This window comes from Hippocampus zosterae, chromosome 5 (assembly GCF_025434085.1).
Source record: "Hippocampus zosterae strain Florida chromosome 5, ASM2543408v3, whole genome shotgun sequence".
Taxonomy (NCBI): domain Eukaryota; kingdom Metazoa; phylum Chordata; class Actinopteri; order Syngnathiformes; family Syngnathidae; genus Hippocampus; species Hippocampus zosterae.
The window spans coordinates 907,018-929,938 of record NC_067455.1 but is presented as its reverse complement, the minus strand read 5'-3'; the positions used below and the strand labels follow the sequence as shown (position 1 = coordinate 929,938).

The window sequence follows — 22,921 nt, the reverse complement described above, 5'->3', positions numbered from 1 at the left end:
AAACGCCTCGATTTACAAGCGTAGGAAGAGAGGAGCGGTCGTCATCACGACCCCTAACGTGACCGATCACGTTGAGACAAGAAAAGCAAATCACCGCCTACCTTCTTCGAGAGTGTTGCGGCGAAATATGAGTCGAATTTCCCATTGTTCCGATTTTTGATCAATCAACGCGCAAACTGTCGTCGACCCCCCCCCCCCCAAATGTTGTTCCTTTGCCGCCGTTTTAGTGCCGCTCGATCAAATCATCACATCGCGAAAGAGCCCAAATGAGTGGATGTAAACTTGCGAGCACAACCGAGCGGATTTGCAGTATGTCCAGAACGCTGGAACTGACGATGCCCCCCCCCCCACCACCACCACCACCGCCCAGCCTCGCCCCCATTTCCAACCGTGCAGCAGTTAAACCTGCAATGAATGATGTCAAAATGTGCACAAAAATCAAAAGAAGTAATCGGGGGTTGGCGGCGGCCACCAGTGGACATCTTGGATGCCCTTTTCAAGCCACCCCCCCACACCCCCAAACCCGTATCTCTCCATCCATAATCCACGCCACCAGTGTAAATAAATCCAGTACAGGTGCGGCGGGGGGGGGGGGGACACTTGACTGCCTGCCCCCACGGCTTTGTTGCTTGTTGATAGCATGTTAGTCCTGTTGTGACGCCATTCATCACCCCCCCCCCACCACCACCACCACCACACACACACATACACACACACCACCGCTTGTGTCCGTTTCATCTTTTCTTCATTGTGTTGCTACTACTACCAATGCTGATGATGTTAATATGTATTTGAATACCTATCAATAGTAATTCCACGTCAGAAGAAGACAAAAAAAATGGTGTTGATAATGAATCCTGGGGGGGTGGATGGGAAATTAGGTGGGGGGAGTTTTTTTTATACTTTGAGATGTCTGTCTCACTTTCTCTTTCTCTCTCTCTCTCTCACACACACACACACACAGAAAAAAAAAGTTTTCCTACTTTGCCATGACAAGCTTTTTAAAACTTCACTCCATCATTTGCAGCGTGCGTGTCCACTTGTCTGAGCATCTTTTGTCAACGGGGTAATAAACCAGGTCGTCATTTGCCGTCCGCGTGCTGTTGTCTGCTGGGTGAAGGTCAATTAGCAGGGATGGAGAAAAAAAAGAAGAAAAAAAAGAGAGAAAAAAGAGACGAGGCTCTCCAGAGTACTGCAGCAAGTGTGTATTCATTGTGTCCGAGCAGCAATAACCTCCCCCCCCGAAAAAAACGTGACCCATCAGTTGTCGTATTGACTGTATGCTGTGAAGTTGGTGGAAGACGTGCTGAAAACGTTGACATTCTCCCATTTGTGCATGTTGATTCGAAACCACACACAAATCGAGTTTAAAAAAAAAAAAAAAAAAAGGACCATTTTGCCAGCTCGCTGATTTTTATTTGATTTCATTTATTTTTCTAAATCACGCAACATTTGTGACTATGTAACGTGTCCTTGATGATGGGAGGGAAAAAAAAAAACTTTGGAAAAAGAAATGCACACAAAAAGAAAAAAAAAATCTCAATGTGCGGTGGGGACGAGGGCGAAGAATGGAAAAAAAAAGCACGTTAATGTACGTTGTATGGATGGATTTTGACGACGAGAAAAAAAAAGATATTAAAAGTTGTTGCCTTTGTCATGGGTCGCATTGTATGGCAAGTGGGGGGGGGGGGGGGGGGTTGTGGGTGACGGTGGCCATCCCCCCCCCCCCAAGACATGATGACAATATTCTGTTCTCATTCCTGCATGAGCCGGTCTCATCATCGGAGTGGTCCCCCTCCCACCCCCGGAAAGTCCCGATCCAGTCATAGGGGGGGCATTCATGGGCCCATCCCAGACTGGTTTTATGGACTCACCTTCAGCTTGTCACAGTCCAACCTTCCGGGCAGTCGTGCGTTCTCATGGGCAGGCTTGCATCAACCACGGTCCAAGGAAAAACGGTCAACAAAAACTTAGATTGTTTAAAAAAAATATATATATATATACAGTATATATATATATATATATATATATATATATATATATATATATATATATATATATATATATATATATATATATATATATATATATAATTTGAAGCCTTATATATACATATACTTGTATATATACAGGTATATATAAAAATGTTAAAATATATACTGTATATACACATATATATATATTTTCTAATGTATTTATTTATTTAAAAAAAATATATATACAGTATATATATTTCTTTTAAATATATATATATACCTATATATATATAGGTATATATTTTTAGATATATATATATATATATATACCTATATATCTATAGGCATATATATATGTGTATATATATACCTATATATGTATAGGTATATATATACCTATATATCTATAGGTATATATATATTTTTAGATATATACAGTATATATTTTTTTAAAATATATACTGTATATATATATATATATATATATATATATATATAATTTGAAGCCTTATATATACATATACTTGTATATATACAGGTATATATAAAAATGTTAAAATATATACTGTATATACACATATATATATATTTTCTAATGTATTTATTTATTTAAAAAATATATATATACAGTATATATATATTTCTTTTAAATATATATATATACCTATATATATATAGGTATATTTTTGTAGATATATATATATATATACCTATATATCTATAGGCATATATATATATGTGTATATATATACCTATATATGTATAGGTATATATATACCTATATATCTATAGGTATATATATATATTTTTAGATATATACAGTATATTTTTTTTAAAAATATATACTGTATATATATATATATATATATATATATATATATATATAATTTGAAGCCTTATATATACATATACTTGTATATATACAGGTATATATAAAAATGTTAAAATATATACTGTATATACACATATATATATTTTCTAATGTATTTATTTATTTAAAAATATATATATACAGTATATATATTTCTTTTAAATATATATATATACCTATATATATATAGGTATATTTTTTAGATATATATATACCTATATATCTATAGGTATATATATATTTTTTTAGATATATACAGTATATTTTTTTTAAAAATATATACTGTGTGTATATAAATATATATATATATATATATATATATATATATATATATATATATATATATATATATATATATATATATATATATATATATATATATATATATATATATATCCACACACACATATACACGAGAATGGGGTGACATCCTGTACTGGACCGTTTCTGCCAATCAAATGAAGTAGCGGTACCCAAGTTTGAAGGGAACAGAGTGAGACGTCTCACGCTTCGGCAAATTGAGCCTTCTGGCCTCCCTCCCGAGGACTTTGGAAGTCGTGGGACGCAAGGATGCGGCGCCGTGTATTTGCATACTCACACGCATCTCGTATGAATAATCAACACAACGTGGCCTATTTTTGCGCGTAGAAATAACTCGGCTCCAAAATGGCGAGCGGGCCAACGCTAATGAGACGTTTGCGGCGCGTTACGCCGATGAGGAAGCGTTGATGTTGCCGGCTCCCTTTTTTTTAATTGAATTCAGAGGCGCTTTGTGTTTGTTTTCCGCAGCTTGAAAATGAATTTCTTTTCATGTTTATCGACTTGTAATTTTTTTTTTCTCGAGGATTTCTTGGAATTGTTTCCGCAAAGTAGTGGAATAATTACAGCGCATCGAATGGAGCTTTCATCCGGCCACACGCGCAAGCTCTTAATCAATATCTCTGAGCGAATGGCTTTCGGGAACGCGGCCGCCGCCGCCACCCGCGCGGCCGATTGATGACGTGCCTGCGATTGTGCTGCTAAAATGAGAGAGCGCAATTCATCACACGTGATACGAGGTCCTAATTGTGCATCGATTGGTCGCTGGTGGAACGCATGTGCGCTGCCCAAACAGCAGACAGAAAAATGAATTTCTTTTGCTTTCATTATTTTTTTTTTTTAACAGCTATTTTGGTCTCATGATGCCCCCCCCCCCTCCCACCCCCGCCCTCTCTCTCACTGATCGACAGATGATTCATTTTCCTTCCTGGAAGTCGCGCATTAGCAAAAGTGCCATTGTTTTATTTATGAGCGATGGGCTGCGGCACTCGTCCTAAGAAGGCCGTACATTAGCCTAATCGTCCAATGTTTACCAAATATCTTCAGGCTCGTTCATTCCTCACGGGCGCCGTCAATGTTATGAGTCTATTAAGGCCCCCGCTCCGCCATTACCGCCGCTAATGAGCGCATTAGTACACACTCGGCTCGATAGGAAAGAATGGCACGCCGCGGGTCAACGGCACGTTGGAATTCAAGATGGCTGACGTCTGTTTTCGACGTCTCCCTCCGTCCGACGCGTCGGCAAGCTCTGCTGCGAAAAGCCCGTGAACGGCATTCGAGTCGAAGGAGGGACGCGTCTTCCGACTGGGAATCCACAAAACGCTTTCATCGCCTTGTCGCATTGTTCCTAACAAATCATCCATCCATCCATCTTCTACCGCTTATCCGGGGCCGGGTCGCGGGGGCAACAGCTTTAGCAGGGAAGCCCAGACGTCCCTCTCCCTAGCTACTTCTTCCAGCTCTCCCCGGGGGATCCCGAGGCGTTCCCAGGCCAGCTGGGTGACATAGTCTCTCCAGCGTGTCCTGGGTCTTCCTCGGGGTCTCCTCCCGGTGGGACATGACCGGAACACCTCACCGGGGAGGCGCTCAGGAGGCATCCGAATCAGATGCCCAAGCCACCTCATCTGGCTCCTCTCGATGTGGAGGAGAAGCGGCTCGACTCGGAGCCCCTCCCGGATGACTGAGCTGCTCACCTTATCTCTAAGGGAGAGCCCGGACACCCTGCGGAGAAAACTCATTTCGGCCGCTTGTATCCGGGATCTCGTTCTTTCGGTCACGACTCTAACAAATCAATGGAGTAGAATAGTTTTGATCGCGGTCCACTGGAATAGTTCGCTTACTGTTCAAGGGAGTGTAAAAAGGCTCTGCGGGTTGTTTATTCCGCATGAAAATTGGACGTTTGGGTGCGGATTTTAGCGAGTCGAGGCGCACGATTTTGATTTGGCGGGCCGTATGAAATGAGGTGGCGGTCCGCGTCTGGCCCCCGGGGCCTCGTATTTGACATCCAAGAGTGAAGGCAAGCTGCACGTGTCGTCATTTTACGCATCCGTTCAAGTCCAGAACATTAGCTGTGCGATTCGTAAAAAAAGTTTCGCCGCTGTTGAAAGTTGCGCTCTTTCCATTCCGCTAATGGCGGCGCATGACTTAGCGGCCCGCAATCCCCGTAAAGTGCGCCGCCGCCGACGGCTTCCGTGGCAGCGGTACGGCGTGTGTAATCAGATGAAGTCAAACAACTCCAATTAGCGGCGAATATGTAATGAGCGTTGCTTTGACAGCCGCAGATGGCGTCTCGTCTCGTCTCTCTCGCTCTCTTTGTCTGGCTGCTCTCTGACAGAGAACACGAGGGAGCCGCGTTGCCGTGCGCTACGTACGCGCCCCCCCCCTCCCCACCCGCCGTCATTATGTCGCCCACCTCTCATCTCGGAGTCCCATTACTCCGGCACTTGCGAGTCTGCGGCTCACTCCCGCCATTTTCCTCGTCAATCAAGCGCCGTCTAAATATCGCTTGTCGGCGCGGATAGCTCACGGTAGACTTTTTATGACATTTAACGACAAAAAAACAACACTAGCGGAGGATTGATGGCGTGGATAACAGGCGCTAGGCTAACGCTTGACGGTCGCGCTTGGCGCGGGACTGTTCTCGCGACCGTCCCGAGCCGATACGGTCCAAAAAGATCCAGTTCCAGTCCCGTCAGGACGGCGGCGCGTGGGCTGCTCCTGGGCAGGACGTAGCGGGTCACGAGGCGAAACCAAACAAGCAGCTAGCTAAACTACTAACTAGCAACAATAACAAACAAAGCATGGAAGCGCTTAACCTCAAGAAAGGATCGCACGTGGGCGTTTCCTCTGAGCCGCACGCGATGCGTTCTGGCGAAACGATACTCGCGACTCCGCTAGGGACGGCGATGCTATCTCTGCGTTTCGCTTTGGTCTTTTTTGCTGTTTGACAGTTGTTAGCGTTGTTAGCCGCTTATCTGCGGCGTTGGATCGCGTCGAGGGGGACAAAGAGCGGTCGGGCCCCTCAGCATAAATCTGAGTCGCTGCTCGCGTCGTGTCGGGAGGGAAAAAGCACGCCGGTGAAGTGGAGGTAATTGCCGTAGCGGTCCCTTCCAAGATGCACTTTGCGTTGCGCTGGTGAGGAATGACGCCGGCAACGCCCGCTCTGATGGATGCTTTGTGGCGCAAGTGGGCTTTTAAAAGGATGTCCCGTTTATGGGCCAGACTTCTTCTGCGGTGTGACAACAAAACCGTAAAAATGTTTTAGGGTGACAACTTTGCCGCTCAAATCCCTTCGTACTTGCTGGGGGGGTTGGGGCGGGGGGCGGGCAATGTTGCGCGCTTAATAGCGTAAACGTTGTCAGTCGTGTAAACAAAATGGCCTCTTTCTGCTTTGCCTTTTTGTTGACGGCAAATTGGGCCCATTCACTTTATCGCTTTGTGTACTCGGTCTCTCTCACACACACACACACGCACACACACACACACACACACACACACACACGCACAAAGTGCTGGCCGCGTTGTGGTGACGCTCTGATTCGGAAAAAAAGAAATTAGGCCACGCAGATAAGACTTAATAGTCGTGATGATTAAAAACAAGAATGACGAGCGGCCATGAGTCAGCGTTTCACCATTTTTAATTGTCCCAAGCGCGTGCATGTTGGCGTCCAGTCTTTGCTCTCACCCCCACCCCCCCCCCCCCCCCACCCCCGTGGGCAGCGAACAAGCTCCGTCCAACGCAAATGTCCAAAACTAAACGCATTGGATCGGATGGCCGCGACGTGACCGGTGTTCTTCTGCGGGGCTAGCCTAGCCTAGCCTAGCCTAGCCTAGCCTAGCGCAACCACCCGCAAGCCTTTCCAAAACCGGATCCTGTGGAAAAACTCGACCTGAACATCACCCGAGGCCGAATCCGTCCGAGTTCGAATCCGTTTCTTCAGCCCGATCGCAATCCAATTCGCCGGCGGTCCCGTCGTTAAGCCGCGGCGCTCTCAATTCCCTGTCGGCAAATGGAATTGCCCTGACGGGACGAGACGACTATCTGTCTCGTTAACCCTCGATGAGCTAACGAACTAACTGAGCAACCGCCAATCAAATTCCCCGTCCAACTCTATCCGTTTGTTGTATGGTCGGGACTCTGAGGGTTTTGAAGATGTTGCACAGGGTCCACCGTGTCAAAAGCAACGAAGAAGCGTGGAACCAAATCGAAGCTCACATCGATTTCCAAACCCAACCTGGACTCGTTCCCAGCCTGGGAATCCCAGGGTGAAGAAACCCCCGACCCCTTTCTTACCGTTGAGCACAACCCAAAGACCTCACACAGGGTGACCGAAAACCCGACCCCGACCTCATCCAAAAGCAAAGCGAACCCCAAAGCGCGTTTAACGTCCTTTGCTCTTCGTTTTATTGGAAGTCCATGTTGGGCGACCTCATTCAAATGCGACAAAATGGCGTCGCTTCGGTCGTCCTGACAGGCGGCGGTCCTTCGGGGAAGCGACACAACACGGACGGACATAAACGTGACGCCAATTTCCCGCCGGCCGGACGCTAGGTAGCGGCGTTGTTCCGTTCCCGTTTGCACTCCTTATCGTCCCCGCCTCCCCGCTCGGGGACCCTCCGCGGGCAACGGCCGGACGGGCACCCGCTCAGGCGATCCCTCGCCCCCTTCATCACCTGGGCCACGGTGCCCCGCACGGCCGACGACGAAAAGTAAAAGATGAGCGGGTCCAGGCAGGCGTTGAAGGTGCTGCACAGCAGGGCCTTATCCCGCCAGTCGGGGTTCCGCCAGGTGAGGAAACCCACCACGTGGGACGCGTTGTAGGGCCCGAAGCAGCCGGCGAAAACCAGCAGCGTACCCAGCGCCATGCCGATGGCCCTTAGACGCCTCCGCCGGTCGATGTGCTGCAGCCGCGACAGGATCCGGATGAAGTTGATGTAGCAGAAGCTGCAGATGAGGAAGGGGATGCAGAAGAGAACCACGCACAGCTCCAGACGCACCGGCAGGAGCACCTTCAGCTGGGCCTCCGAGAAGTCGTCGTAGCAAACCTCCTCGGGAGACCCGCGGCGAGCCGGCGCGCTGACGTTGGCCGCCGCCGTGGCGTTGACGGGTTCTTCGGGCGTCCCGATGAAAGGCATGATGAAGACGATGCTAAGGTGGCTGATGGAGAAGATCCAGAAGAAGACGCTGGCGGCGACGGCGTAGACCGGCCGGCGTTTCAGGCTGTGCCGGATGGGGAAGGCCACGCCCAGGTAGCGCTCCACGCTAACGGCGGTCAGGAAGAAGGTGCTGCTGTAGATGGTCATGTAGAAGATGAAGCCCGACAGCGGGCACAGCTCGTAGGGCATCTCCCACATCATGTCGGTCATGGCCTCGCGCATCTTGAAGGGCAGGAAGAGCAGGAAGAGCAGATCCGAGACGGTCAGGTTGAGGAGCAGGATGTCGATGGGCGTGGCCTTGTGCCGGACTTTGCCGCAGAAGGTGTAGAAGGCCAGCGCGTTGGCCGGGAAGCCCAGCACGAAGGTGACGACGTAGACCGACAGGCACAGCTCCGCGCCGCACTCGTGCGTGGACGGCTCCTTCGCGGACATCGGACCTGCCATGTTGCGACGGCGGCTCGGTAGGGGTCTGGCGAGACGGCGGCGGCGGCGTCTGCTTCCTGCTATGGAGCCCCGCGATTAGCTCCTCCTTCCTGGGAAGGAATAGAAAAGAGATGACTTCACAGAGACTCGTAGCGAGTGTATCTTAAGATCTCTTCAGATCTCAGAATTCTGAATGAGCTGATCGGATTTTAAAAATGCCGCTAATGGTCTAAATCAATGACTTGGGTCCTGATGACATTCAAGAAATGCTGATGGAATATAAAGCAGGCGAGGTTTTTGTACTTAGCAGACTCGGGTCAATTTGTGGAGCCCAGTGTCGTGATTCTGTTTGTGACCAACAGGGGGCACTGTAGGGCTCTCCCTGCAGCTGCACACCTGTTGGTCATGATGTAATTAGTGTTTTAAAAGGACTCCCAGCCCGGCGGGTCATTGTTAGTTGCTGTCACGGTTTCCGTTAGTTTGTGTTTATCACGTCGTTTTTTTTCTTTGTTTTTTGCTTACGCCGTGGTTTCGTTTGCTACTTTGGATTTGTTTTGTTTTCCAGACTTTGTGTGTTCTGGATTTTGTTTCCTCAGTATTTTTAATAGAAGTTGTCAAGTTCACCCGGAGGCGGCCCGGTAGTCCAGTGGTTAGCACGTGGGCTTCACAGTGCAGAGGTACCGGGTTCGATTCCAGCTCCGGCCTCCCTGTGTGGAGTTTGCATGTTCTCCCCGGGCCTGCGTGGGTTTTCTCCGGGTGCTCCGGTTTCCTCCCACATTCCAAAAACATGCTGATTGAACACTCTAAATTGTCCCTAGGTGTGAGTGTGAGCGCGAATGGTTGTTCGTCTCTATGTGCCCTGCGATTGGCTGGCATCCGATTCAGGGTGTCCCCCGCCTACTGCCCGAAGACAGCTGGGATAGGCTCCAGCACCCCCCGCGACCCTAGTGAGGATCAAGCGGCTCGGAAGATGAATGAATGAATGAATGAAAGTTCACCCGGCTCCTATCTCTTGCCTGCTTTTCGGGGTCCACCACCCCCACCACCCCCGCCGCAAGGTGACCCCCAGATTTCAACGCAAACAAGGTGAAGCGGCATTTGGCTGTTATGCCGCATGCAAATTAAATAAGCTGTCAACAAAAGCGTGTAAATGCTTTTTCCCCCATACCCGTTATTAAGCTCTTTGAAGGCATTTGGAAATCTGCCCCCGCTGTACTGGATGTGCAATTACACTTTATTCTGCTACGTTTTTGAAAAAGCTCGTATATTTGGGATGGACCTATTTTAATTCGGAGAGTCGAGAGAGAGTCGACAAAGAATGATTTGACTATCGTCCGAGTTTGGTGTAAGCTGTTCTTTGTTGACTTCCGTCGGCGTGTTTTCGGACCACACGTGAGTGCGTAAAGCCGACTTCCCGACAAACACGACGGAGCGCCGTCCGTCTTCTTTATTAACTGGCCGCTTGTGTTCTGGTAAGAGACAGACAAACACTTTCACGTGATGAGCCACCGCGGCGCGGCGATTGTCCGTGACGTCACGGACAGTGTGTGCGCTCGCAAGTCATTCTGCGCGCACCAATAAACAAACCGTTGGGCACGTTCCTTTTTTTTTTTTTTTTTTTTTTAAATAACCGTCCGGCCTCCTCCATTTCCCATCAATAAATCACTGAGCCTAATTAAATGGATTCCACTTGATCGAAGGCCGTGTTCTTTGAGGAAAAACATCACGTTAGCAAACACAAAGTAATTGGATTGACCACCCTAGTCCAAGACTCAATATTTAATTTCCCTTCGCAGTGTGAAGTGTCCATCTATCGATCTGGCTCATAGTCGAGTCACTTATTTGTTTTGAATTCACATCAAAGTATTTTTTTCGATCTGTTCGCGTTCTGTTTTTTGTCTCGAGGCCTTTCTCTCAAGCGATACGAGTGAGTCACATAAGTAGTCGAGGGTTTCGATCAAAACCGCCAATTCTGAAGAGCAAATCATGCTCAAACGATGACATTTCCTTCGACGATCAAATTGTCAAACTATGCCGAGATGCTTTGCATCACAATTCAAAATTCCAACAGTGTGGTTCGGACTTTTTTGGGGGTCGAAAAATGATTTTTCTACATGAATCCGATTGATATATGCTTCTTGTTGGGCATGATAAAAACATTTGTTTTTCATAGATTTGGTCTTGATTTTACTGCTTGGTGCTTTCTACCGATTATTATTATTATTACCGATTTGTCTTACTGTTTATTGTGCATGTTAAATCGCGCCATGTACAGCACTTTGTATGCAGCGATGTCTGTTTGAAAGTGCTCCAGAAATACTCTTGACTTGATATTGTAAAAAAAAAAAGAAATAATAATAAAAAAGCAAGACAAATTTGTCAAAAACAAATTCAGAAAGCAAAACCCGCGCTGCAAGAAGGAGAGATACCGACGCTAGTTCCTACCGACTGCTGTCAGGCTGATGAATAAAAAATAACAATCATAATAATAATAATTAAATGATGTGAAGGAAAATTGTAAATAGTACTGCGATTTATCCATTTGTGTTCATATTGTATTTAATTGAAAGATGTTTGTTGTTGTTTTTTTCTCTTTCTTCTTTCTACATACATTCTTGCTGCTGGAGGCTGTAAATTTCCCCAGTGTGGGACGAATAAAGGATATCTTATCTTAAAAACCCAAATAATGGTACAAATGCAGACAGATGACCTGAACTGAATATTAAATTCTGAATTCTGCAAATTCTGAATTCTTTTTTTGTTTGCAAATTTTCAATCCCAAAATCAACCCAAATGTTGATTTCGCTTTGAGAAGAAGGAAAAAAAAATGTTTGGACAGCTGCGACAACAACAGTAAATGACAGTCCAAACTATCCAAATTTTTTTCACTCTCGCCACTGGTCGAGCTAAAAAACACCCCCCCAAAAAAAAGAGTGCTGATCCTTACCTGGCATCCAACCAAGCGCACGCAATCCCCCAAATTGCAGAAAGTCATGATGGTTCCATCACTTTTCACTTCCTGTTCCAGAAGCACTTCACGGGCTTTGTCGCGGTCCTGGCCCGGCCCCCTCGCCGGCGTGCTTGCTCAGCTTGCTTTATTGGATCTCTTTCTCTCTCTCTCTCTTTCTCTGGCCGCCGATTTGCACTTTATTTACCCGGCGCTCCCGAACACGCGGCGCGCGGGTAGCGGCACTTATCGCAGTGCTGCAATTTATCTGCTCGCCAAACAGCGTCTCCCCGGCAACGGGGCTGAGGGGCTCAGACGGCCTGATGCGGGTTATTAAATCATATTCGGTTATCGGCGCTTCCACGTGGATGCGTCGTGTGGTTAGAGCGCGGTTGGGAAGGGGGGGGGGGGGTAAAAAGAGCCTTTGGCACGGGAGATGACCCGCGGCCACGCCAACATACGGCGCGCTCGGGCTAATCAAACAGCAGCCTGTTGTTTGCGGACTCGTATCGTACAACGAGGTTCCATTCAAAGGTGGATTATGTTTGACAGCTGAAAGACTCCCGGAGGCCAAAGTCCAGCCTGTGATGCCCGCATGTACTTTTCGTCCGCGCTCAAGTGTTTGTTCTGCTGTCGTTATAGAAGTTATAGAGGAGTGCGGGCGAGAGAGGTGGTTGAGCGCTCGGGGACGGGCGTGGCTTCGACTCGGGGGTCGGGTTTGCCCGCCGACCCCGTGTTTCAACCCCCCAGAGGCCCGTTTTATTTCCCACCTTCCACGTGTCCCAGATTCCACTCCCGGGGGCGCTCTTCAATCTCCGTCTCCGCAATTGGCCGAGTCCTGGATTGCGGCCTTGCGATTGAAGGCCTTTCCAAGAGACGGATCATCTCCTAACTGCTCCTAAATGGTGCCCCCCCCCCCTAAAATTGCAGAATTCTCTGGCCGGCTGCCGTTTGACTCACGATTGGACCGGCGGGTAATGCCGGGAAGTGCCTTTGGTCACATCAGCACTCGAAAGCACACTTGCAGTGTTGCGGCTTTGCGCTTCCGGGATTGGTTTAAAGCAGGGGTGTCCAACTCCGGCCCCTCCAAGGCCCCTATCCGGGCCCGCTTTGGATCGGCAGGCTCTACAGAAGCCTGATAACCATCACGCTTCTCATTGCGTCTGAAACGAACAAGAACAAATACTTCCTGGACGACTGCGCATGTGTCAACCAGTGTGGTGGTTGCTGTTGCCGTTTCCGAACCAAGCAGTAGAGGTCACTGTTGGATTAGACTTTGTTGTAGTGAATCTCGTCGCGACGCAAGAGCAGAGAAAATGATTTTATATAACGCAACAGTTTTTTCGTTGTATTGGGGGGCAGGAGAATGGGAATGGTGTTAATGCATGAAGATTTTTCACACTCGGGGGGGGTATTTTCGCCCATGTAGGTTTCATTGTAGAGGAGTTACACTGTACTTGAGCTTTCCAACCTGATCGTGGAGGGTGTTTGCCACAAACGTCATCCACAATGTTGCAGGCCAGTCCTGGTGGAAGCACTAATACTCATTGTTCACCGTTTTTTCCAAAAAAAACAACCAAAAAAAAGTCGTGTAGTTTGATAAAGCCCAGAGGTCGTCCAGAAAGACACTTTTCGGAACGCAGTCTTGCTTTGGCGCTGGTCATAACATGAAAGAAGGACTGTGTCTAAGATCTCCTTTTATTTGTGCCACACTGACACTTGACATTTTCAGTCGCCGCGTTTTGCTTTCATTTGTCGACGATCATACTTCCTTCTGCTCTGCTTGAAACAGACAACGCTTCCTTTTGATGCGCTCATCTCGAGGTGAGCTTACATAAGGTGGGGGGGGGTCCTTCTTTTTGTAATTGAATTCAAAGCAGCGGGTGCATCTCTATCCAAAATGTTTTTGAGGCAAAATGCGTGGACGCCATACAAATACGCAAATAAGCCTTTTGTCTTTTTTTTTTTGTGTGTGTGTGTGTAAGATGATGACACTTTCTTGTTCAGTATTCCCAAAAGGCAAGCGTTCACCTTCGCCAACAAGCCTGTCGATTTAATTTATGTTATGATTGGCAATGATTTTTTTGGTGGGGGGGGCGGAGGTACTTTGATGTTGCACAGATGGCGACGAGCCGTCCCGGAGGAATCCAAGCTGCGAGCAATCGATGCATAACCTTGCGCGGCTCCCCCTTGTGGCAGTTTCCGCCGCGCATCGTTTCCATTTTGAGACACTCCAGTCTGGAGCTCTTTGCGGTTATGACCCGTTGGGGAGTCGGCGTCCTGTTCAAGGACACCCCCCGCCGCATGGAAGGCCCTTCCCTTCCCTTCCAAACGCGCCTTTCGGCCAAAGCGGGAAGTTCAAGGTCACAAAATGGAGTCAGCTGCAGAGCGATAAAGTTTTTTTGTTTTTTTAAAGTCGTGCACAGGTGTCAAAATGGACGCTTGTTCTGACACCTTCAATGACAAAATTGTCTTCCGTTTGCACATGTAAAGCTCTTTGGTGGGGGAGGGTGAACCAGTCATTGGGGATCTGCATAAACGAGGCTCGTACAGAATTTTGAAAAAAATTGTGGTCCAGGTTATCAAGGCGGGAGGCGACTGGGAAATAATTCCGGCAAATCGATAGCGCAGCGAGATCAGGCACGGTTACAGCATTTTTTTTCTCTCACGGGGCAAAGAGGGGCTTGGCCGATACTGGCTCAAGTAAAGGTTGGGGGGGGGGGCGTTCTATGTAGTGGGGGCGGGGGGGTGTTCGTCCATGTATAGTAAGGCGTTTTTAGCCGAAAAAAACGACCATGTATAGTAAGGCGTTTTTAGCTAAAAAAAACGACAATGTATAGCTAAGCGTTTTTAGCTAAAAAAACGACCATGTATAGTAAGGCGTTTTTAGCTAAAAAAAACGACCATGTATAGCTAAGCGTTTTTAGCTAAAAAAACGACCATGTATAACAAGGCGTTTTTAGCTAAAAAAAACAACCATGTATAGCAAGGCGTTTTTAGCCGAAAAAAAACGACCATGTTAAAGTAAGTCGTTTTTAGCTAAAAAAACGACCATGTATAGTAAGGCGCTTTTAGCTAAAAAAACGACCATGTATAGTAAGGCGTTTTTGGCCTGAAAAAAAACGACCATGTATAGTAAGGCGTTTTTGGCCTGAAAAAAACGACCATGTATAGTAAGGCGTTTTTAGCCCAAAAAAAACGACCATGTATAGTAAGGCGTTTTTAGTCTGAAAAAAAAACGACCATGTATAGTAAGGCGTTTTTAGCGGAAAAACACGTCCATGTATAGTAAGGCGTTTTTAGCTAAAAAAACGACCATGTATAGTAAGGCGTTTTGGGCCGAAAAAAACGACCATGTATAGTAAGACGTTTTAGCCCCCAAAAAAACGACCATATATAGTAAGACGTTTTTGACCCGAATAAAACGACCATGTATAGTAAGGCGTTTTGGGCCGAAAAAAACGACCATCTTACTATACATGGTCGTTTTTTTCAGCTAAATGCGCCTTACTATACATGGTCGTTTTTTTTTTGGCCAAAAATGCCTTACTATACATGGTCGTTTTTTTAGCTAAAAACGCCTTACTATACATGGTCGTTTTTTTCAGGCCAAAAACGCCTTACTATACATGGTCGTTTTTTTAGCTAAAAACGCCTTACTATACATGGTCGTTTTTTTCAGGCCAAAAACGCCTTACTATACATGGTCGTTTTTTTCGGCTAAAAACGCCTTACTATACATGGTCGTTTTTTTCAGGCCAAAAACGCCTTACTATACATGGTCGTTTTTTTAGCTAAAAGCGCCTTACTATACATGGTCGTTTTTTTAGCTAAAAACGACTTACTTTAACATGGTCGTTTTTTTCAGGCTAAAAACGCCTTACTATACATGGTCGGGTTTTTTTCAGACTAAAAACGCCTTACTATACATGGTCGTTTTTTTTGGGCTAAAAACGCCTTACTATACATGGTCGTTTTTTTCGGGTCAAAAACGTCTTACTATATATGGTCGTTTTTTTGTGGGCTAAAACGTCTTACTATACATGGTCGTTTTTTTCGGGCTAAAAACGCCTTACTATCCATGGTCGGGTTTTTTTTGTGTTGTCTTCAATAAAGCTGCAAATGGTGGTTAAAGAAAGACGTGACCTTGTTGCAAACACTGGGAATTGAACACCCAACTGCTGGGTTTGGGACTTCAGCTTTCTACCACTGAGCTAACCCAACACAATGAACCTTTGGGTTGTTCTGTGTTTTTTTTTCTCAAATAACTTGTATATGGTGGTTAAAAAGTAGACAGTTGCAACAAACAGGGATTGAACACTCAACCTCTAGTGTGGCACTCCATTACTCTACCTCTGAGCCAAAGCATCACATAAAGCTAGGTAGTTTTTTTATTAATCATGGTCGGGGTTAGTTTCGTCTCATGAATGAAATGAACACCACAGGTTAATTTTTATTGATTTTAGAAGCTTTCCTTTCACTTGGAAAGTGCTTCAAATCAGCGGTGCTTTTGGTCCAACAAAGACTAAAAAGTTGGTATTCACGACAGCAAGAGCTGGAGACATTTTCCATTGAAACTCGGCACACTCTGGGTCAAGCAGTTCTCAGTCACAATCTGAGCTGCTATTAATTCAAAAAAGACCAAATTGTCAATGGTGTGAACAGACTTTTATGATGTCGTCGCGTTCAGTTACCTTTGGCACGTCCAAATGTTCAAGTTTAGTCTCGGCATCACAAAACAAAGAGCTCAATAAAACCTTGGAAAGCACATCCCTGAGTCAGCAAACCTCCCAATCAAGAAATAAATAAAGTGCTCATGACATTCCTCGGCGATGATGACCCCCGGCGCAAAAATTGGCCCCTTCCAGCCCGGCTCGTCGCTTTGTGCCGACCTCGCTTGTGCGCGGGCGCCGTGACTTCCCGACTCATCCGAGTCGCATAAAAACCTGTCAATAAGAAGCACTCGTCCAGTTGTGGGATCCCCTTCACGGTTAGCCGAGCGGCGCTAGCGCGGCTCCGTCGAGGCCGATCCTCTTAATTGAGAAGCGTCGCCACGAGCATCCGTAAACAGAAAGTGCAAAATAAATGGGCATTGTACATTCAACTTGGCGTGGTCTCAAAAGCGGCACCATTTAACGACGTCGGAAGTCAGGCATGGAAAAGCCCCCCCACCCCCAAAAAACAGTCACTTGAGGGATTCTTAAAAATGTAACAATATAAAATAAAATGGGGGCGGGGTTGGGGGTGGGGCTTCACCAGATGTAGCTATTACCAGGAACAGGTTAAGTCAAGTCAAGTGAAGTCAACAGTATTTCTAGAGCACTTTCAAACAAAGTGCTGTACATGGAGCGATTTAACATACACAATAAACAGTAAGACAAATCGGTAATAAAAATAATAATAATAATCGGTAGAAAGCACCAAGCAGTAAAATCAAGAACAAATCCAAGTCATGCTGAGTCGAACGCCAAAGAATACAAGTGAGTTTTGGTTAGTTTAGCCAATCAGAAGGCGGCGACTTGAGGAAAGGCCAAGCCAGACCCGTCAAGCCGCTTGTCAAAAACACTTGAAAATAACATGACAGTAAGCACAAAAACATTCCAAAAACAACCTAAAAAACAAAAAAAACAAAAAAATCAACATTTGGGACAATAAGCACATTTTAGCCAATCGGACAGCAGAGGAAAGTCATTTCCAAAAACGGCGCAAGCACAAGAGGGGTCAGGTGAGAAAAGAGAAAATAGACGGCACTCGAACCTCGAGCAGGCCGTTCTAGCCAATTAGAAGCGAGGGGAGGGATCATGCAACCTCTGCTAACCTCAGCCAACCAGAAAACAGGAGAAAGGCATTTCTGCAAAACGCCGTCAAAACAAAACAAAAAAAAGTCTCCGCCTTTTTTCTTCCGTTCCGACAGACAGTCCATTCAACAGTCAGTCGAATGGCGAGGCGAGCCGCCGCGCCTTGGGAAACGCGATGAGAAGCTTTGTCGCGGTGGCAGCAGCGGCGTCGGTTTGGGCCTTTTTGCCCAACTCACATTTGTCAGCTGCTCGCCTGAGCGTGGAGACCAGGCCGAGTGCAAGTCGAGTCCGCCGACGTCCGTCATCACCTGGGCCTCCCTCGGTGAGTCTGACGCTGGGGACACAAACGCTTCACTGTTGACACGCAAACAAGCGGCAAGAGGAAGAAGACAAAGGGGGGGGGGGGAGAATGGCCACGGACGACGGGCAGCGCTGCGTTTCAAAACAACTCACCTGCCGCGCGTGGGCGTCGTGGGCAGCGTGCCGGTGAGCGGCGTGGCCTCGGGCGCCGGCGTGGCCGCGCCCGGCGTGCCCCGAGCGGTGCCGATCGGACTTGTGATGGCCGCCGGCCCTGGGAAGGCTCTGGAAGCGACTGAGCGGGATCACGGGCGGAGGGGTGGGCGCTCGCGGTCCCGCAGGCGCCGAGGTCGCGTGAGCCCGGGATCCGGGGTGAAGAAGGGCCGCTTGGGTTTGTTGACTCCGGTTCTGGAAGGTGCGGGCACTCTCGGTGTGGGACTGAAGCGCCGCCTGGGTAAGAGTACTCGCTTGTGGTCGGTCCGGGGCCGGGGCCGCTCGGCTTTGCGCCTGGGCCGGCGCCGCCCCCTGCCGCCGGACCACCTGCATCCGGGGGAGGTGGTTGGGATCGGCCAGAGCTCGCTCATCCGGGCTAAACGGTTGACTTGGTGCGAAAGGCGTCTCCTGGTTTACGAAAGTGTTGCCGCCGGGCGCGGTTTCCCGACTGGAAGCGGCTTGGGAAGCAGCCGCGCCCCTCGAGTCTTGCCCGCCTCCGCCCCTTTGCGTCGGCCCGCTTCCGCGCGAGTGGCCGGCGGGCTCGAGCTGCGGCACCCTCAGAGCGCGCGAGTCCCAAAAGTCAGGCGAGCGGCTCGTCGTCCGGCCTTCCCGAGCCGCATCTTCCCTAAAAGGATTTCGTCCCGTCGGCTGCGTTTGACTTGCCGCCAAAGGTGGTCGGTCGGTGTAGTCTGTAGTTTCGGAGGTCACTCCCCTCTGAAGGGTCCCGCCGGGATACGCCGGCGTCCCCCTCAGAAGATCCCACGGCATCTGCTGACGGGGGGGTGTGGCGCCGACTTCTCGTTGGTAAGTCTGCGTCTTGGCGTCCTGCCGAGCGGGGTGGGAGTGCACGGACGCTGTCGGGATGAGCCCAGGCTGAGCCCCAAGACTCGCCACCGCACCCCGGGGGGCCGGCCCGCCTTGCATCCTGGGACTGGACCGCCCCGCCTCCGTGACTCGACGGGCAGCCTGAGCGGCTTCCGGCTGAGGGAAGGAGTTGAGGTTGACGTGAATGGTGGGCATCTGCGCGTTCCGCTGGGAGGCCTGCGTCAGGCTCAGCCGGACTCCCGCCGGCCGGCCGTCGCCTTCGGTCCGGATGACGATGTTGGAATCGGTCCGCCGCGCCAAAGTCGGGTTGTCGACGCCGTCGAGCGGGTAGGAGGCCGCGTCCCGCGTGGCCTCGACGAGGGCGTTTTGCCGCCAGCCGTTCGCCTGCGGTGGCCGCAGGTCGGGGGGTTTCCGACGCTGGGTGGCGTCGACGGATCCAAAGATGGGGGGGTCGGGACCTGGGGCCAGCTCCCTTGCGAGGGGATCTGCAGGCTTAATGGCGGCAAGAGAAAAAATGAGGGAGGCGGCTTCGCTTTCAATGCCGCGTTCGAATCAAGAACCGATCGCGTGGCCGTCGGCTTACCGGAGGATCGGCGCGGTTCTTCCGGACCGTGACGGCTTCTTCTCCCCGCCTTTGTCTCGCTGGAACGACACGAATGCAAATCAAATCAATTCATTGAAGCATAAAAACACATCTCAAGTCCAGTCAAAGAATCCTTTTTTGTCGGCAAACGTTTGCTTTCCCGAATCTCACAAAGTCATTGGGAAGCGAATCCAAAGGCCGCTTACAGCGTCTCCGGAGCACGAGACACACCAGCAGCACGACGAGCAGCACCAGGATGAGCAGCAGCAGCAGGCTGCCGATCACGATGCCCACCACCTCGCCGACGTCCAAACAAAGGTCTGAAATACAAAGGAGGAGAAAAAAAAATGTCAAATCGCCGCTGGGCCCCAAGGCGAGCTCGCACCGGTGATTTGGTGGGTCCGCACACGTCCGAAACACTTTTTTGTCCCCCAGAGGTCCAACTTGCTCATTTCGGACAGGAAAAAGGAACCACCATGGCCCATATATGAATTTGCAACACCTGATTTTATCGCGTAGAATTATTCATTCATTCATTCATCTTCCGAGCCGCTTGATCCTCACTAGGGTCGCGGGGGGTGCTGGAGCCTATCCCAGCAGTCTTCTGGCAGTAGGCGGGGGACACCCTGAATCGGTTGCCAGCCAATCGCAGGGCACACAGAGACCAACAACCATCCACGCTCACACTCACACCTAGGGACAATTTAGAGCGTCCAATCAGCCTGCCATGCATGTTTTTGGAATGTGGGAGGAAACCGGAGCACCCGGAGAAAACCCACGCAGGCCCGGGGAGAACATGCAAACTCCACACAGGGAGGCCGGAGCTGGAATCGAACCCGGTACCTCTGCACTGTGAAACCGACGTGCTAACCACTGGACTACCGGGCCGCCCGCGTAGAATTAGAACTTGATTTTTATCAAAGTACAATTTTATCCTTAAGGACTTTTTTTGTGGGATATGTGTGGGAAAAACTGTTACAGTAAAGTTGGAATTTTCTTCTGACCACAATTCTCTTCATTTGACTTTGAGCTCACCTTCTTTATTCGTTTTTACAACTTTTGTGGAAAAAGAGCGGTCAAATTATTATTTTTTTTACGAGTGAATGTTTCAACTTTTTTTTTTCCCAGCCGGTCCTCCACCAAGAGTCTCCAGCGGGTCCAGAACGCTGCTCGCCACCTCCCGACTGGCACTTGTACGATTCCGGCATCCCTTCCTACGGTTCTTTGGAAGGTTCTATTTGTTTGTTTTCAAATCTTGACACGGCCCCCACCCCACCTTACCTCTCGGAACTCCTCAGCGTCCCGCCCGCCGCCTCGGGTCTGTGGACTAGACGGGGGATGGAGCCTTTTCCGCCGCCGCTGCCTCGCTTTCAAACTCATTTTTAGTCTTTGGCTTTTGACATGATTTTTACTTTGATTGTATTTGTGCTCTCGACTGTCTTTGTCATTCATTTGTTTGTTGTATGATTTTTTTTTTGTTGTTGTCTGTTTTCGAGTGCTCCGGAAATCTCCTTGAGTTGAGTCATTCTGCTGCATTTTTATTGTTTCAAATGGACCTTGCGGATATTAAAGGGCCATTTCAAGTTTTGCGGAAATTAGTTGTGGTGATTTTTGAGCAATGCCGGGAAAAAAAACAACAAAAAAAAAAGGTTTGCCCTTTGCGCTTGGCAGTGGTAACACAAAATTAATGAGGCCAAAGAGAACAGATAACAAGGGGGGGGGGGGAGAAAAAGACGGAAGCGTCACCGAATGACTTTGCCCACATTCCCGCCAGATCAATCTGCCGGGATGCGTCGTGTCCTTCTGTTGTCATGAAGATGGATACGGGGAAGGTCAGGGGGTCGGGCGGCGGGGGGGGGGGGGGGGGGGGGGGGGTCTGACGGTCATAACTCACTTTCCACAGACACGTCGGTGGCCCGCTCCGATTCGCCGCCCGTGACGGAGTTGCGGGCGGTGCACGAGTAGCTTCCGCTGTCATCCGCGGACGACGTCAGTACGCTGAGCGCGCCGCTGTCGGGCTGCGCCGACGCCACCGGCTCGCCGTCGCGTCGCCACGTGAAGAGGGCGGGGGGCAGCGAGTCCGACAGGCAGTTGAGACGCAAGGTCTGGCCCGCCAAAACGTCGGCGCTGCCCACGCAGTCTTTGGGGGCGTCCTTGGTCAGGACCGGGGTGTCGGGTCCATCTGTTGGTTGAGGGGGGGGGGATACGGGACATGGCCAAGAAAAAAAATCATAACATGAAAAAAGTAGAAACGGGGGGGGGGGGGGTTGCGCCGGAACACAAGTCAAGTCATGAAAACCCACAGAAGACGGTGAGACTGCGCGTGGCGGCGAGCGCGCTGACTGGGTTGCTGACGGTGCAGGTGTAATCGCCGGCGTCGCCGCGCCGACCCGGGTTGATGACCAGCGATCCAGCGGCGACGGTGATCCTGCCGTCCTTCGCGATGGCGGCGCCGTCCTTACCCCACTGGAAGGTGAGCTCCGTGCCACCCGAGGTGCACGTCAGCGTGATGTTGCCTCCTTCCGTCGCCACCGAAGGCACGGAGAGCGCCACCCCGGACACGGCGTCTATTCAACAAAAGATCCATTTAGAATGGATGTGTGGGTGTATATACACACACACACACACACACACACACACACACACACACACACACACACACACACACACATATACTTATATGAACATACAAGCACGCTTTCATACCGGATATATTTTTACACCTATAAGTAACATACGCGGTATTTGTTGATGCTAAGGGGCGTGGCCTGGAGATGATATCATGCAATACAACACATTTATTTTTATTTATTAAATAAATTTAATAATAAATTACATTTATTATTAAATGTAATTTATTATTATTTATTTATATATTATATTATTTATTATTATAAAAATTTATAATAAATTTATTTATTATTAATTTATATTATTAATAATTTATTTTGCGCTTTCACAACAGCTGCAGTTGTAAGAAAGCGATTTGTTTAACCTCATAAAATATATATTTTTTACAATGTTTTCCTCATTTTCAAATATGGTATTTTTCTTAGGAATTTTCAACACGACTTTTGAGGATTTCTAAGGATTCACTGTTGAGTTCTCAGCGATACACGTCGAACAAAATTCAAGTAACGGAATGACATCATTCTGGCACAAATGAGGAGTCGCCGATGCGTCGAACGGCCGCAACGTTCGCCATCTCTTGGCAAGTTAGAATAATTTGATGTCAGGTTTATTATTTTATTTTTTTTTATTATTTTATTTTATTTATTTATTTATCTATTTATTTATTTATTTAAATTTAATTTTATTTAATTTTTATTCATTCGTTCATTCATCTATTTATTTGTTTATTTATTTATTTGTTTGTTTATTTATTTATTAATTACCGCAAGTATCAGAGGCTGGTATCGGCATCGGAATATCGGATACCTTGAAATAAGGCCGGCATCATGCCGATACCGATGCCAGTATTTTTAGTTTGTTCACATCTTTTGACGTCCTCAA

The 22,921-nt window shown here is 48.2% G+C and overlaps 2 protein-coding genes across 3 annotated transcripts in view; one reads left to right on the top strand and one right to left on the bottom strand.

The window, feature by feature from the left end:
• LOC127600986 (mannosyl-oligosaccharide 1,2-alpha-mannosidase IC) overlaps window positions 1–22,921 on the top strand; it is a 264,345-nt gene that overhangs the window by 4,647 nt on the left and 236,777 nt on the right. The gene's annotated exons all lie outside the window — the stretch shown is intronic.
• On the bottom strand, window positions 7,559–17,647 carry LOC127601006 (free fatty acid receptor 3-like). 2 transcript variants are annotated; one of them, XM_052065977.1, is made up of 2 exons: window positions 17,257–17,647; window positions 7,559–8,712 (listed from the first exon to the last, which is right to left on the bottom strand). In XM_052065977.1, the coding sequence occupies exons 1-2, from the start codon at window positions 17,269–17,271 to the stop codon at window positions 7,714–7,716; spliced, it is 1,014 nt and encodes a 337-aa protein (XP_051921937.1). In that variant the 5' UTR covers window positions 17,272–17,647; the 3' UTR covers window positions 7,559–7,713. The 2 variants fall into 2 exon arrangements, with proteins under 2 accessions (XP_051921937.1, XP_051921936.1); XM_052065976.1 differs by lacking the exon at window positions 17,257–17,647 and having other exon boundaries at window positions 7,559–8,831.

Excerpts from the sequence above, each read along its gene's own strand:
- LOC127601006 (XM_052065976.1), bottom strand. The coding sequence starts at position 8,766 with ATGGCAGGTCCGATGTCCGCGAAGGAGCCGTCCACGCACGAGTGCGGC.